Genomic DNA, 17,381 nt, shown 5'->3' with positions numbered 1-17,381 from the left:
CGAAAACGCCCATGCAGCCAGCCCGTTCGCGGGATTTGAACCTGGGACCGAACTACTAGTATTCAGCGACTTTATCGCTCGGCCGCTGGTGGGCCCTGCTCATTTCTCGGAACAGTTTCGTCTAGCATCATACATTGTTAGATGTGATAACTCCATAACGTGTTGAACCACAAGCCACTGAGCTATAATCCAGTCTTGAGCGGACAAGTACTCTGTAAATGCAAAGAAATAACAAAGTAATAAACAACGATCTGCGCCTCAGAAAATATTCGCTATGACTTCTAAAATATTAAGTGTTTTAAAGTATTTCTTCCTCAACTATAGGACATGCGAAAGGAAGTCCAGTTTTTGGTCGAAAATAGTTCCTAAGAATTTCAGCTGCCAGTAAAATCAACGACACCTTGAAGTTGAAACTGATCATCGGGTTGGAGGTTTCGATATTCGCAAAAGTACGCATGCAGTCTTTTGTTTTGAAAACATGCCGCCCAATCGGAACAGTGATTAGTGAGGCTGACTGCCGTATCGATGGACCCGAGTTCGAATTCCGGAGAAGACACAGACGTTTGTAAGCAAATAATGTCTGCGCGGTAAGAGGATACTCAAAACACATGGCAAGTCGTGCCTTCTTGAGAGGTTAGTGGCGGGAAAGAGACGTGGAAGATCCTTGGATTAAACCGCAATTTAGTTGTAAAACTTCTGGGATGTCAAGTGAGTTCGAGAATTACTCTATCTTGGATTCGCATTTGATAAAAAACTTTCATGGATGTCTCATCTTAGTGTCATTAAAATGAAAGTATTTCTACTTAGAAATTAAATGAAAAGAATAACGTTTTTCATATGGGACTTCCCCATATTACTTGAAATTGTGTAATGAAGTCATAACAAAAAGATTTATACTTTACGCATCTTCAGTTTGGGGGCAGCATCTTAAAAAATATATGAGGAAAGAGCCAATAGGGATGCAGTGAACTTAACTACTTTTAAGATGCACAACGTATTGTACCTCACCAACTTCAGCCCATCAAGTATTAGCGGGAATTCCCCCTCTTAGATCTTACAGTAGAAAGGGAAGCAATAATAACAAAAATCATCTGGCTACATCCAAAAATTGGATGATATATATTTTAGTATGGATTGTGAGTCGCATACACTGCTATATTTGGACACCTAGCAACCACAGATCTCACAAAGAATATATCTATGACCAATAAACTTATTTATCGCATCAAAACTGTTATATACACGGATGGTTTGAACACGAAGCTGGGGATCGGAAGTTTCGTCTATCATCATACATCATACTGCGCCCTACAAAATATTCAGCTACGAAACACTTGGACCAGACAACTAAATATCAACAATACAGTCTTTCAAGCTGTGCTGATAGTATTGAAGGTATCCATCAAACTTGCAACCAGCATAAGAAATGATGTTGCAGTTATTCTTGGCGATTCGGCCTTGCGGCAATACAAGGCCAAATTAGTAAAAGCGAGATAGTGAATAGCTTAAGACGCTTGCTAACAAATTGTGCTTTGCACCAGAGACCATCGTTCTGGTGGGTCCTAATACACGTTGGTATGCAGGAGAATGAGCAAGCAGATGACTTAGGTAAACAGACAGCAAACAATATCTCACAACGGGAACACCCGACAAAATTACCAGTGTCTTACCTTAAAAGAATTATAGATCTGCAAAACTCAAATAAAGTAGAGAAGATGAGCTGAGACCAGAAGAGGACGCAGAACTTTTACGTTTTGCCCAAACGTAATGGTCAAGCTAAATACGCGAACGCTTCCTAAACCAATTTCTAACGAAACACGGCACCCTCCCGAGTTACCTTAAAAGACTTAATCTGCGTACCTCAGATAACTGTAACTGCGGTAAAAAGGGTAGATCTCAAACATTTCTTGTTTCACTGCAGGAATACTCTTTAAACAAATCTGAAAACGTCGGGTGAAAGTAACTGGCATATATGTGGGCAGAAAATTTATTAGACAACAAACCTGTGCTAAACAAACTATCACAGACCATAAGACATTGTGCAGCACAATATGCTGGTCGGGATTAAACTTTTTCTAACTTTCTTTGCCTCGTCTTTACTTGTAACCGATATATCTAATTAGAAATTACATTTTCGTTATATTCCTAAGTAAGTAAATACTCTCTTAATATATTTTTGCCTCATCTTTACGTGTTACCAATACATCTAATTATAAATTACATTTTTAGCAAGTTATTATCCTAAGGAAATACTATCTTAATGTATCTGAATAATATATTCTTAACCACGTTTATGAAAACTCTATAGTATCACAGTAATTCTGTATCTCTAACCAAACACATTTATTGTTATTAATCTGTATTCTTGCATTCCGTTGCTTCTGTTTTACATATTTGTTTGTATGTAATCTGTAGTATATTTGTTGCATCAAGTAGATAGCAAAGTGCTAATTTTTCCTCCCTGTGTTATTTGATTTATATCGAATAGTAGTGCTGTATTCTATAAATCATGTAAATAATATTTTTATGCTCATTTGAAAACAATTTTTTAAAATTACAATTGTATACTGAATTTAGTTACATTTTAAAGTACTACAGAAAATATTATAATATGTGAAATTGCATTTACGTGATCAAACCAATATTTTAATACTTTTTATGCAGTATTAAAATATCTGTTTTTGTAATTGTTTCTCCTGTATTTGTAATTGTTTCTCCTGTATCTAAAATAACCTGCATTCTTTCATGCACGTTATATTTAATTTGTAGAAAGTAAAAGTTTCATACCAAATTTAATATATTGTGTTTATTTAAGTTTTAAATTCAGTATTGTATTAATGTATTTTCATAGTGGTAATAGCAACAGAGTAACTAAATATTAACAGTAACTTTTACAATATACTGCAATTAACTAAAAATCACAAATATGAACACTTAATATAGTTAATTTTATCTTTGACAGTATTTAACTGTTACGGCCAACATTAAGAGAGATTTTCAGTTATCTCCACATATATAGCATATCCGTACTTTAATCATTTATCTCAAGGTCATCGGCATACAGAATTCCCGAAAATATGGAAAGAACTTATTTCCGACCAGATTCTTTCCGACTTTTCCTTGCTTTTAAGCTAAAGAGTGTAAGACTAAGGATACAGGCTTGAGGCACGACAGCTTCTTGACAAAACACCTGATAACATACAGTAAAGTCTTATTTGGAATGTCCTAGCGCTCAAAATATCCTGTGTGAAACATATCGGTTGCCGCTCAAGCCATTAGCATAAAGATCGGCTTTTATCACAAGCCTTTACAATGTGAAAAAATATTGAAACTAAAGGGGTTTTTTTTTTTTTTTTTTTTTTTTTTTTTTTTTTTTTTTTTTTTACCACGGATTTCCTTTTCTCTACGGATGGAGGTTTTTAAAAGGAGTAAATCATTAATGGCTGTTCTGCTTTATGAAAATCATTTTGATATGGTGAGATTATGTTGTTCTCCAAGAAATTGACTAGGTGGTCTACATTGTTTTCCAAACAGTTTGCAAATGCAGCTCATAAGTTCGATGAGCAGATAGAGAAATTCTTTGGTACTTTCCCTGGCTTAGCTATGGTAATTGCATCAAACTTCTTCCATGCAATTGGAGAGGCAAGCTCTTTTCATAATCGACTAAAGAATGAGATAAATACTGAAAACTTACAGGAAAGATGATTCATTATTTCAAATTATTCATTATTTTACCTAGAGTAGATCTACGAGTTTTTAACAAAGCTCTCTTTAGGTCAAGCATGGTACAATATCCATTAATAAGGCCCCGAGTTGGAAGATTTGAACACAATGGATATCTACACTGAGCACAGCTAGACTAAAAGAATGCTGGTGGGTAATTGTTGCCGCTGGAATAGTAGCAAAAGTCTCACTGTATTCGATTTTTTTTGCAGTGCTAATCACACAGCGATATTTTTCCAGAAATGAAAGAGAATAGTTTTTATTCATTACGCACGCATCTTAAATCTTTCCCATAGTTCTTTCAACTTGGCGTAGATGACGTTTTTCCAGACATAACGAATATCCATGAATCCATATGGCTCTGGAGTGTTATTTTTCTTGCATTTATATTGGCTTTTTTAAGGCTATAAAGTTTAGCAAAGTGGGTACTTGAAAGATTTTTCTCTAGGCTAGCTTTTGCAGACCTTTTCGGCATTAACGGTTCCACCACGGTTTTGAAGCACAATTGATTTCTTGTGAATAGAGATTTCAACTGCCTGAATAATAGTTTAAGTAATAATGACTTGTATTGCTTCATCTACAGCCACATTATTCACCACATTTTCAGTGACCATGGCATAAGCAGAGAAGAGGACAGAATTGGCTTGCTCAAGCACAAATCTTGGAAGTCTTAAGACTCATACATATTCTTCTGCTATACACAAAAGGACGAGGAAATAATCGCTATTCAAAGGATCATTTTCGAAACAAATGAGGAAAAAAAAGGAAGAAGGATGGTGAAACAATGGCAAGATCAAGCATATGAAATGTTCCTCGTTGCCTGATGAAAGTAGATTTTCTCGTCCTTATTACGGACACAAAGGTTATGATCATTTAGCATTCACTTTATCTATATCCACTTGAATAAATGTCAGAACTCCTCATAGAGGACTTTTGTCGTTAGAAATCACCTACAAGCACAAAAGAAACAGGCAAATGCTGTATGAGGTCATAAAATTGTTGCTAATCAAGTTGTTCATTTCGCTACAGGTACACAAGACATATTCTCATTAACATTGTCTAAGGTGTCAGTGGGATATTTTTATAGGATAGTATAGTGCAATATAAATAGCTAAAATGTAATTAGTAATAGCCTTCAGAGACTATTACTAATTACATTTTCTTCTTCACTACTGAGTATTTTCCAAGATTCACAGAGTGCGCTGGTTTTACAAGTGTTTCCTGTACTGCCAAGTATAATGGATAGCGATCAACTTTTTGATGCTATCAAGACTGTGATGGAAGCCCTGAAAGTTCCAGGAAATGAGGGTGACGATTAAAAGCGGTCCAGGTAAGTGCCCCAGGTTTCTGTATGAAGCAGAGACCAAACCAACGTGTTGGGATAGTACCTCGCTCGTAGACTACCAAGGCCCTCCTTTCCAGTCTTTCGGATCTCCACGCACGGCATACGCGTGGGCAATTTTCTCTCGATAAGAAGCTCGAGACAGAAGAGATGTAAAAGTGTCACATTTTGAGCCCAGTCTCAGAAGTGTAACAAGGAAGAATGAAATAAAGCAAACGTGAATAAAAGAAAATGATCCCTGGGGTTCACGGGGTCATGATTCCGTACTCACCAAGACAGTAATCCCCGACGAAAGCTTATTATGAGATCCCGAATTTAAGAGAAATTTTAAAATAGTCCAAACTGCACATTTATATGCATGTTTAATATCATAGAGAGTCCGAAAAAAAAAGACAAGCGTCCGCCACAGTTTCCTCTACAAATAAAAGATGTTTGGTGAAATGAGACATCTCGGAGGCTATGGTAAAAAGAAGTACCACTCCAATTTTAGAATACATTACAGTCTTCATTGCATAGGTAAAATACTGAGAGAACAGAAAACATTATTTCAAAGTTGCGGCAGTAAGCAATATACCCGAAATCAAACTGCTTTGGAAAAACACATGTAGTAAATCACAAAAGTGTTCATACATCTTGCAAAAATTTTTTATTGAAAACATAAGAAATAAAAGACGTTTATATTTAAAATGAGCTGAAAAGAGTACTCAGTACAGGAGTTCCTAACAGAAAAATCAATTACGTTACTCTGGTGGAATGTTTGATGTAAATAATAATACAAACAACTACATTATATCCATTTATACTTAGAAAGTTTCTCAGCATCTGCTTAAAATATAAGCGAAATAAATTAAACGCCCAGGAAAATTACAATAAACTAAATGATGTTTCAGATTTCACCGAGATAATCTAATTTTGTACAAAGGAGCTGTATCTTCCGTTTCACAAATCTTTCCTGTTAAGGGATTATAAAAGGGATTATTAAGTAAAGTGGAAGCCACTTAAAACATATGTGGAAAACGAGAACTAGGATTGTCAAAGAATCAACTTATAATTTCCCGCTACCTGCATAAAATGTGCGGAACAGACGACCCAAATATAAAGTGCTAACCGGATGAGAGTTATTATAATGCCACTTTCAACGGAAAGGAATTCCCATATTTCCAGAATGCTATTTTAAGAAAATCTCTGTCTAACAGGATAACACCATTTTACATTACCCCTTAACGAAGTACATAAGGATGAAGATTTGCTTTCTCGATGAAAGAATGAAGGTAAAATGTCTTTAATAATTATTTTGCATCATTTAATGACATTTTAAATCTCAGTATCACAAAAAATGTTTCATTTCAGAGGGTTACTAATTACAAGTGGATAATGCCTTTCACTAAGAGTTTTGGTCTGTGTTTAATTGCTGCAGAAACGAGACATAGCCATGCTAGGGCTTTCAGGATTTTCAAGAACTCTGGAGTCCAAAATTATTTTTATCTGCACTCATGAATAATATTGGAGAAATTCATTTCGGGTGGTAATACACAGAATGCATAAATAAAAACTGAAAAACCGATTACAAATGGATACAGCACGCAGCTAAAACATATAAAACTCAAATGATACGAGACAACCAGAATTTAGGAGAAAGTGAAACAAATTCAAAAAGCGCTTCGGAAACAAATTCAGACTTATTACAAAGGAGTATGAAAGACGTACATATATATCACAACGTGTTTTCCTGTTCTCAACAACATGTTTAGTTAAAACCTGGGACAGCATGTTCTACTATTTAACCAGTATGGTCATCAAGGCTCTAAAACAGAGGTGGCCAACCTTTTTGGAAAGAGTGCTGCTATCTGAGAAAAAAAAAGTTATGCGTGCCATTTCCAACTTTTCCAGCATACTAAAAAATATAGAAAGGTGAAAAAGTAGTATTTATATACTGATTATGGGACTTTTACGCAAATAACCAATTTTTTTATGTAAGTCTGAGTAGTAAGCATTTAAAAAATAAAACAAGCATGTAAACTAGGGATTTATTGTAATAAACATTTTTAAAGGTTCAGGCAGTTAGGTTATGCATTAAATAAAAGTGAATAATTTGAAACATTTAATTATAAATAACTATTAATCAGTCAGTACTTAATTAATGTGGTTTTTGCATATGTAGTTATTAGGATTAGTTCTTCAAGATGCTAACAAAATTAGGTATTTAAGGTGCATATCAGTTAATCTTGAACAATATTTTTATTTTATTAAGTCCACAATAGGAAACATTTGTTCGCAACTATATGTTGATCCAAACCTACAAAAATATCTGACGGCCAAATCGTGTAAATTTGAAAAATTGCTCGTTGGTACAAATTTCCAAAATTCAGTATAATTTGGATCACTTGTAATTGAAATGAGTTCCTTATATTTGCTTTTCAGTATAGTATGCTGCTGTAGGTCAATTGTTTCGATTTAGATTTCAGTTGGGTAGCAATTAATGTCTAGCAGAGAAACTGAATTATTAAACTTTTTCGAGTGTGTATAGGTGTGCATCTATTGACGAAGTTGTTCATACAGATGGTATTATTATTTTTTCAAATCTTTTAATTTTTCAATACGTCTTCGCATGCCACAGTTGAAACTCCGTCATGCTACGGGTTGGCTATACCTGCTATAAAAGCTCAAAGAGAAGAATTTTGCCGTGCATTTGTTCCAAGGATGTCCTGATGTTTTCAATGGGCTCAAAATTAAGAGATTTGACAGGCCAGTACCTTTACTTCATACCTTCGATTTAAATAAATTCATCAACCAGGTCTGCTCTACGTGGACGCGTGTCATAATCTAGTAAATGAAGGTGGGATCTACACCCACTTCTAATAAGACCTACTAAATTTGGAAGACTTCATTTTGATGTATTGGCAGAAACAAATGCTCTACAGAACATGCATAGGAAGAGGGAGTACGTTCATTGATAATTATTCGTCTCTCTAAACAATTACATCTGCCATGCGGTAACGGTAATGTTCCTAATGTTGTTAAGGTGTGTTTCGTTCTAACGGTTCAATCCAGATATAAATGCACAGTGCTAAATTGAACATTTACTAGTTCCTAAAGAAAAGCATACTGTTGAAATTATCTGTACCAAATCAGAAGAGCCTTCTAATGCAAAGTGAGTGAAGCACAACCACTTGACTTCTGGCTCCTTCAGTTGACCAGCAGTCAAGTTCCCATTGAGGCGGGCAGTTGAAGACAGAAACCTGTTTTAACAAGCACTTTTTAACTAGAAGACCCTTCTCTCGGCTTCCTGGAAATACTTTCAGATCTTAAATTGTTTCCACGGAGTAAAGACTGTCTGCCTTCAAACATCTGAACACTGGTTGTTTAAACTCATGTTCAAATCACGGCTAGTGGGTAGGTTGCGGGGTACTTTTCCCGGATTTCCCCACGTGTAACAAGAACATAAGCCCTCTTTTCCTAGAAAGTCCTTCCCAAAGGCCTACCCTTAGGCAGATAACCCTAGTGAACTTTGCCATAACCCTTTCCAAATTCGAAGGAGGATACTTCAGTGTCATATAAAATTGTTTTATGTTCATAAACGCTGAAATCAAACTCTGAACTGTAGAAGTTCGCTGGGAGACGTACTTAACGCAAAATGTGTGACATTCCTTAGGACGAACTCATGCTATCAATTTGCATTTTAGAAACAGACTGATCAAATTGAATTGTAAAATGATAACTGGCTTTGCCTTTTACTCATTTTATTAAAAAGTAAATCAAACTGATTGGTTGCATTAAGAAAAACCATTATTTTCATGCATATAAATGTAATTTTAGGTAACACTACAGAAAGCAAACAGGAAAGTTTATCCTTAATAAAAATTAGTAAAGCAACAAATCGACACAGTTAACGACTTTAATCAATCGAAGCTTCGTTTTTCCCCTTCTTTTACAAAATAATGGCAACTGCGACAATTCAAAACGTTTATTTCTAACGTTATTTATTAACATTAATGAACAATTTCCTCTATAAATACATTGTCGAAAAATACAAACATGAACCAAGTTACCAAAAACGTTGTCTCTCAAAAACACAGAAATGTTTGTGATATATAATGAAATACTGGACTGAAGTGAAACAGGTGTAGCATTTCATTCATGAAAGCGAGAGATGCGACGCATCAATCAATCAGCAAAAGGCGCACATAATGTTCATGTTTTTACGTCAATTCAAAATTTGCATGCTGCAACTTTAACCAAACACTGTTTCATGTACAGTTACCATTTTGTTATTCAATCGATTATGGCAAAACACATATAGGGCTGTCTGTAAAAGAGAAGGTATGCTTTCGGTTAAGGACTTCTAAAGAAAACTGGCTGAAGCTGCTGAAAGCTTATATTGAAGTAAAAAAAAAAAAAAAAAAAAAAAAAAAAAAAAAAAAAAATGGTGCAAATTATTATTTTATAAAATAATGATAGTAATTTTGTATTCAAAAGCACTTTTTTTTTCGAGTTGTAAATGTCAGCTCAGATGTCATCATTACTAATATATTCGAAGTCAATTTCGTTGCAAACGCAGCGCACGAAACCATGTCATTGCGTTCTGAAATCAAACTGAAGATTTCGCACGGCAAAGGAAGTTTTTAGATTCATGTTCATGTATACATATTCTCCACCACCACTCCAATATTTATAATGTCTTGTTGCAACATTTCTGTATTATCGTGATAGAAGCGTCAAGTACAGCTATGATAAATAAACATTATTACATTAAAAAAAGAAAGTGCAAGATAAGCGATTATAACCAGAATAGAAATCCTATACCTTCCAAAACGAATTTGTCACATCAGCGGCCCAACGGTAAAGTCGTTGAACACCAGTAGTTCAACCCGGGTTAAAATTTTCGTAAAAGCGCTGGCTGGAATGGAAATGAGATAGAAGTTTTCGTAGAACTCCCCCATACCTTCAAAAACTGACTTCACATATAGCTACACGAAGTGTTAAAAAGAAGGCGGCAGGTCCGATTCCCTTAAATATTAATTTTAGACATGAGCTTCCAGTTATTCTTAATATAGGGTAGAAATTTTAGAAAAACAGGCAGAACGCTGTACGTGTCTTGCAAAATGTCTTACATGGTTGGTTCCCGTACAGCAAAATTTCTAAAATTCTCAAATGCTCCCTATTCTTTTATTATTTAAACATAAAATAGTATATATCTTAAAAGTGTTTAGTCGTGTGAACGTAAAAGAAGGAATTTGCTGAGTTAAACCATTTTTCAACATACATAACGTGGCAAATATGAAAAAGCTTCCCAAGATTTTAATGCTAAACTGCAAAATTTCAGTCATTCATTCTTAGGGCTCACTGATTCCATTTTCAGTGAAACAGCTCTTACTATTTGTAGCTGACCTCATGAAACTGTTCATTACAAATATTTCAACGAAATGTTTACATAAATGTATGGAAGTTTTCTGGATTCAATTTAGGAAAGCGTAATGAATATTTTACTAACAAGACTTTTCGCGCTATGTAATAAGCTGTGCTGTTTGTTCCTCATAATAAGCTAGCCTTTTATATGTACAAACCAATCGAATCCTAGTGCTAACAAGTATGTTCATCAAATCCTCTACTTTATTATAAGAAATATTGCAACTGCCAACTCATACCTGGGATAAATGACTAAGGAAAAAAACCTTTCTTGATCATTTTGTTTATTTGACATTCTCGAAAAATACAAACATGAACGATATCATGAAATTACCAAAAACGTTGCCTCTCAAAAATAGAGAAATGTTTGTGATATATAATGAAATACTGGACTGAAGTGAAACAGGTATAGCATTTCGTTCATGCGAGCGAGAGATACGACGCATCAACCAAATCAGCAAGAAGGAGCACATAACGTGTATGTTTTTACGTCACAACTTCTCTCTCCCCTGAGAGTCTACTCTGGCGGTCCGCTAGGAATGAAAGGCTGCTACACTACGCCCGGCAAAGAATTTCGTTTCTGTATGTGGAATAAGTTATATTTTTTGCTTTAATGTAGTTCTAGGCTACTTCATTAAAATACAGGAGCAACAACGCACTCCTTCAGAGGTCTTAACTATTTCAAAGAATTGTAGATCAAATCCCTCTTTTATAAAGCAAAAAGGGGGAATATAAACTCATTTAATATTTTATCGATTGCCTTTTAGCTAACTGAAAAAAATTCTAGATAAAACTGAAAAAAAATTCTAGATAGGAAAAAAATTATACTTTGGAGTGGTAATTTCCTTGAACTTTAAAAAAGAAACTTTTCCGACAACTAACGAAAATATATACATGAAGTTTTAATGAATAAAATAAACAAAATTTTCTCCATTAGATATTATTAAGAATTTTGTAAATGAGTTATCCGCTGATTAGAATTAACGGTTTAACGATATAAATGGCTGTATGTTGAAATATTAGTATGCAAAATGGAAAAAAAATCTAACATGAATGCATTAGTAAATGACCTACAGAAACCTCCAAGGGTGAAAAAATGTTTCGCTAGTTGAAATTTTATTTTTGAGACCACAGGTTATGAGATGCATGTTGATAACAGAGGAACATGTACAGAAACTGAATTACGTATGAATATTTTTGAGCTTCCACATGAATCAGTGAATGTTATCACTACTCATTAATTTCTATTTGCTTCATAATAATCTGATGATCTAATTTTCCACTGATTTCATGTGAATGAAATATGAGTTAATTACGTTATATTTATTAGAGGAAGACTATTGTACTGCGAAATGTTAAAAATTAAGTGATGTAGTAAGCAAATATTTTATACATTTAAGTGAATTCATTGCACAATATCTGCGAGAATTCTGAATTTCAAAGAAACTTACCCTCCAGCATGCAGATTTCGGAACTAGAAAGGACTGAAGAAATACTTTCTTCGTCGTCTTCTAAAACATAAAAGAAATTTCAAAAAATTAACACTTTCAGCAAATATGAAAGGGAATGATCATGAATTGCAATCTCTATTAAACCGTGTACAGAGCATATATATTCTGCATATATTAAAAAAAATGTCAGAAAGCCATTACGTGACTTGGAATAAAATCTGCCAAACATCATTTTTAATACAGCTTCATTCAAAATTATCAATACTTTTAATAAACTAGTCGTGTGGAAATCGAAAACTTGATGTGCATGAGATGCCTACCTGCAGCCTTTGCTGCACACAACAAACGTGGGAGAGAAACTAGTTTAATTTACTTCCCCCCGTCAGAATAGACTATTAGCTCTTAATCGCTACAATCAGGTTCACCAGAAATGTACTTGACCTTAACAGGAAAAGAGATTATTGTGTAGCTACTTCGTTATGCACGGAAGGTGCTTCGTTGTTTTATTTAGCACTATATTTAATGCAGCTCGTTAATTCGTCCTGTTACATACAACTCAATTATTATGCTTTACTAATGATACTTTTCCCGTGTCAAACAGCTACACAGTTCATGGTTGTGCCAATTTCTTCTAATTATGAAACTATATAAGCATATATATTTTAAAAGGACGGAATGATAAGGAATGAGGTGCATTTGGTATATTTAGTCGGGGAAAAAAAAGAGAGTAAGAAATTTAGAGATATATTTGTGCGACATGGGTTTTCTTCGCCACATTAAACAAACGTTTAAATGCTTGAATACATTACACAGGACATATTTTGATTAATTATTTAAATGTTATAAGACTGAAAAATAGAATGAATGATCCTGCAATTAAGGATTCATCAAGACTTTTATTAAATAGACTGTGAAAATTTCAAGGAACTTTGCACACAGGGGGTTTTTCAAAACCTTATCATGAGGAGAATGGATTATTAAATGAAATACGATAAATATCACAAGGAGACCATTTAGCAATATTAGTGATGGTTTTCGTAATAACGTAAAGAAAAATACAAAACTCTTATCGATTACGAAGGCGAAGACAGGCCTCTACCCATTCGCCCTTGAAATCGATAGATTTTTTTTTAAATTTAAGCCCAACACATCAGGTGCAAATCCAAGAGAACTACTGGCTGCGTGATTGTTTTCGTGGATTTCCTGATGTGCAACGTGAATACCAACCAATTTCCCTTAAAAAGTCCTCCAAGAAGACAACCCCCTAAAGAGGTAGCCCTTATACGCTTTGCCATAATACAATTCAATGCAATTCAGCGACAGCTGCCTTTGAGGAGGAATTCTTAAGCGAAAATGGCGGGTGTTTATGCTACATATGAGAAGACCACTAAAGTCACGCAACTAGTTTATTCAACCGCACGAAATGGAAACCGAGGCAATTCCCAATACTCTGCAACTTTAACTGAATGGCATTTGATGATGCAACTTTAACTGAATGGCATTTGATGAGTCACTAAACGGAACAAAGGTCTCATATTATATAAAATTGGTGTAAATATAAGGAATCAGCAATTTAAGTCAGAAGCAGCGATCCGCCCAGTCGGTATAACGGCTAGTGACGCTGATTGCGCTACCAATGGGTCTGGGTTCCAATCCCGGAGAGGGCATGGAGGTTTGTAAGCGTTATAGTGTTTGCGTGGCAAGAGGGCTTTTAAATTCAAGGTGAGACAAAGTTCTCTCGAGAGGTTGTGGTAGGACAAAAGAGATGAGGTACCCCTGGACCGCCCTCGTGGTGTTTTCCCACAAAACTAAGGCAGAACTGCACAGTTAGGACGGTAGGACTGAACAGTCAATGGTGAATTTCTGGTGTCCAGCTAACCTGTACCAGTAGCAGTGAATAGGATATAATTCCTTCCTTCATTCTAGACTTAGTCATAATATTTTTAGTAAATTCATTACCAAGACGAGAAATTAGATTTTACATGAATTTCATTCTCCTGTAAAAAAGTACATAAAATATTACGCTTAGAACATATATTTTGGAAACAAATTATAGAATTATTTCCACCCTGAAAAGGGCTAGATGTGCTTCAATTTACAAAGCAAACACCGTTTCGTACAGAAATATTACCTAACCAATTTTTACAGATAAATTTAGCAACAGAAACAAAATTGAGATGAAACATCCTAATTTTAAGCTTAAAAGATCAGACATAAATTTAATCATTACATTCATGTTTGTTGTCTTAAATTAACTAACTTTTCTCTCTATTAGCACATGAATAAAGTTTTGAGGACTAGAAACTAAAAAAGATGTTGCATTACGGTCTAACGACTACTATTTACACTAAAAGAAATTACACTATTATTTACACTAAAGAAATTCGTTTCTTCCAGAGCATTTAAATACGTGTTTTATGGTAAGATAAGTATGGCATTAAAAATATTCTACAAATTGTTTTCACCAATTACTAAATGTACCTAGTTTCTGATTTCAGCTGAAATATTTTCACAATAAATAGGTTATTGACAAAAACAATCATTATGGAAAATTCAGAACTTACACAAAAATGATGGAACTATAAGAAATCAAACCGTAGGAAAATTGGCGAAATCAAATAGTTCGTAAGATGGGAAATAAACAAGTATCATCCTCTGTTACAGCATTATGTGAGTAACTTTATTGATATGGTGACAGTCAACTGCAAAATGTACACAAGCAAATACGTATTCCTCTCCACTTCAAACAGCTTGAAAACGAGATAAGAAGAAATGTAATCGCGAATGTGACAACAATCTATTCAATGAAATGCTGTACTGTGTAACATTTATTATCTGCTTTTGTATATTTTTCAGCTTTACAGCTTAATTTAATAATCCAGTGTAAGAACGAATTAATAATATAAGATAATCTATCTTTAATAACAACCGATTTAGTTTACCGACCTCTCATGCTAATTAGAATTTGAAACAAAGATTCTAAGCAATGGTCATTAAAGTTACACAAAAGAAGTCTGCTATCACTATAAGGAGAATTATACTGTAGTTTTGCTAAAAATAAATAAAATGCAAAATAAACTACGGAAGCTTGAACTTAAGCATTTGAAAACAGTGAGTAATCATTTTAGAACCGAGACACTTGTTTCTTTCTGTGAACAGACCTTGTAAAGAAGAGAAGTAGTTTTGGCATTTCAAATAATGATTGATAACATTTATTTGAAACAAGATTTTTCTTTTATTTAGAAACAATTGAAGCTCAGTTAACATACAGAAAGGAAAACTTTGCAAAGGACAGGGAACATAAATCGCAGGTATAATACGAGTAAAATGCGTTTTTTGCGTCATGATTAGATTAAATACAGAAATAATGCTACGCGTCCTATAAAATATAAAAATTTACCATTATTCCACAGTAAAATTTTATTCCTCAGTATTTCACCACATTTCAATAATTTCAGTGTGATATTTTGTTGTAATTCTGAATTGCAACGAACTTTCGTTTTGAGAGTTTATTCTCGGCCCTATGCCTGCATTGCGATTCCTAGTAGTAAAAAAAAAAAAAAAAAAAAAAAAAAGGGCAAATTCTCTTCTTTGAATATTTGAATGATTTAATATTTCAGACTGGGTTATAGCGTTAAAATTCACATCTAGATATGCAATTAAAACTCAAAAAATCGTTTCTACCATCAAAATTTACCCTACCCAATAATAACTAACGATCACTAAAGTATTCGATTAATATTCTAATTACTGAAGCAAACCTCTTTCGAATTTTTCATTTGAAAAAGACTTTCTATTGAATAGAATTTTTAAAGGAGAAAATGAATTATACTATTATAAGCATATTGTGATGTTATTAAAATTAATATCGTTGTTATGCATTTCCCAATTTTAAAATTAGCTACAAATATTTTTAATACACTATTTTACTAAATTATATGGTTACTCGTTAAGGCGATAAAGTCAACTAAGTTAAAGGATAAACAAAACAAACAAAAAAAAAAAAAATCTCACGACCAGGAGACTGATCTGACACGAAAATTAAAACCTTCTTCATATAAACCCATTCTCCACGTCCCAGTCATCAAGCACCGACAATCAGCTTGCAGCTTTCCCATGACCATCATTAATGTCTCAAGAAATGTAGCCGGTCATGAAAGGCAGTGAAGATACCAGTACAGGCAGAAGTGTGTGGGACACCAGAATTTCATTACTAGTCGTACAGGTATAGTTTCACCGCCATAACTGCACAGCTCTGTGCCAGTTTTGATGAAGAACAGCCAGGGGAATGGATCCTGTGGTTTCCAATCTCTTTTCCCCAAACACGAAACCACTGGACAGTACATTCGGTTAGCCAGTACTTTAAGTGCCCTCATGCCGCATAGACACAAACATCCATGCCTTCTCCGGGTTTCGAACTCAGGCCCAACAATACGGCAGCCAGCATACCTATACCATACCGGCAGCCATATCATTATTCCGATAAGGGCGACAGTAATGATAGCATGTGGTATGCCGACCAGTAGCTGAGAGATCAAACCCGCGAAACTCTGATAATTCGTCTAAACATCTATACCAGGTAGCAAATTTGCTGTTACCTATTTCCGGATGACTAGCTACATATATCTTTCCTACAGAAAAGCTAGGAGTTTTCTGTTGGAAGACCTTCCTTATAACAGCAACCTATATTTGAACATAAGCGAATTTTTTTCCCCTCAGATAAATTATCAACTTCCCAAACATTCGGTACATATGAGCAAGACCAAGGTGAGATAAAGTTCTCTCGAGAGGTTGTGGTAGGACAAAAGAGATGGGGTACCCCTGGACCGCTCTCGGGCTGTTCTCCACAAAACTAAGGCGAAACGGCACAGTTAGTGCGGTAGGACTGAACAGTCAATGGTGAATTTCAGGTGTCCAACCAACCTGTACCAATAGCAGTGAATAGGATATAATGGCTAGTTTAGCATAAAAGTCTGATGGCTGCTTGCGAAAGAAGCTAGTTAGCTCTTAGAAAGTCACTTAAATATAATCCTTAATGTAACATTTTCATACATGTATCCTTATTTATTCATTTAATATTCTTAATTTCCCATTCTTGCTTTAAAAGAGGATGAAGAGTTTCTTTTATAATCTGAGAAAATATTAAATCTTTGTAATAAATACACTTTTGGATGTTAGAATTTTAAAATCCCATAAAATAAAATATTGTATTTCGGAATTAAATTAAGAAGATCAATTTTTTAAATGAACAGTGCTGAGAAAAATACAAACATGAACTTATAAAAATGGAAAAATTAAAAAGATTACAGTAAATTTCATTGCAAATAAATTTAAACGCTATTCTATCCTTAAACTCGGTTGTTTCTAAGACTGACGAAATGAAACTAATAGTAATATTTATACAATGCATAAGACTTCTACAGTAAGCCTAATTTCTTTGCAAGGAGTTTTATTTATCA

At 34.3% G+C, this 17,381-nt stretch overlaps 1 protein-coding gene across 7 annotated transcripts in view; it reads right to left on the bottom strand.

The window, feature by feature from the left end:
• The window catches only part of LOC118189173 (uncharacterized), a 298,250-nt gene that overhangs the window by 94,205 nt on the left and 186,664 nt on the right, over positions 1–17,381 (bottom strand). For 6 of the 7 annotated variants that reach the window (XM_085808704.1, XM_085808699.1, XM_085808700.1 and 3 more), the window contains one exon: positions 11,923–11,982. In XM_085808704.1, the coding sequence (XP_085664830.1) occupies positions 11,923–11,932 (10 nt within the window). In that variant the 5' untranslated portion in view covers positions 11,933–11,982. Of the gene's footprint in view, positions 1–11,922; positions 11,983–14,486; positions 14,564–17,381 lie in introns of those variants that run through there. The other variant, XM_035359733.2, reaches the window with a different exon arrangement.

Source organism: Stegodyphus dumicola, chromosome X1 (assembly GCF_044657685.1).
Source record: "Stegodyphus dumicola isolate Sdum_Otavi_A_Nest chromosome X1, ASM4465768v1".
In the NCBI taxonomy this organism is placed as follows: domain Eukaryota; kingdom Metazoa; phylum Arthropoda; class Arachnida; order Araneae; family Eresidae; genus Stegodyphus; species Stegodyphus dumicola.
This window is presented reverse-complemented; position numbering and strand designations above follow the sequence as displayed.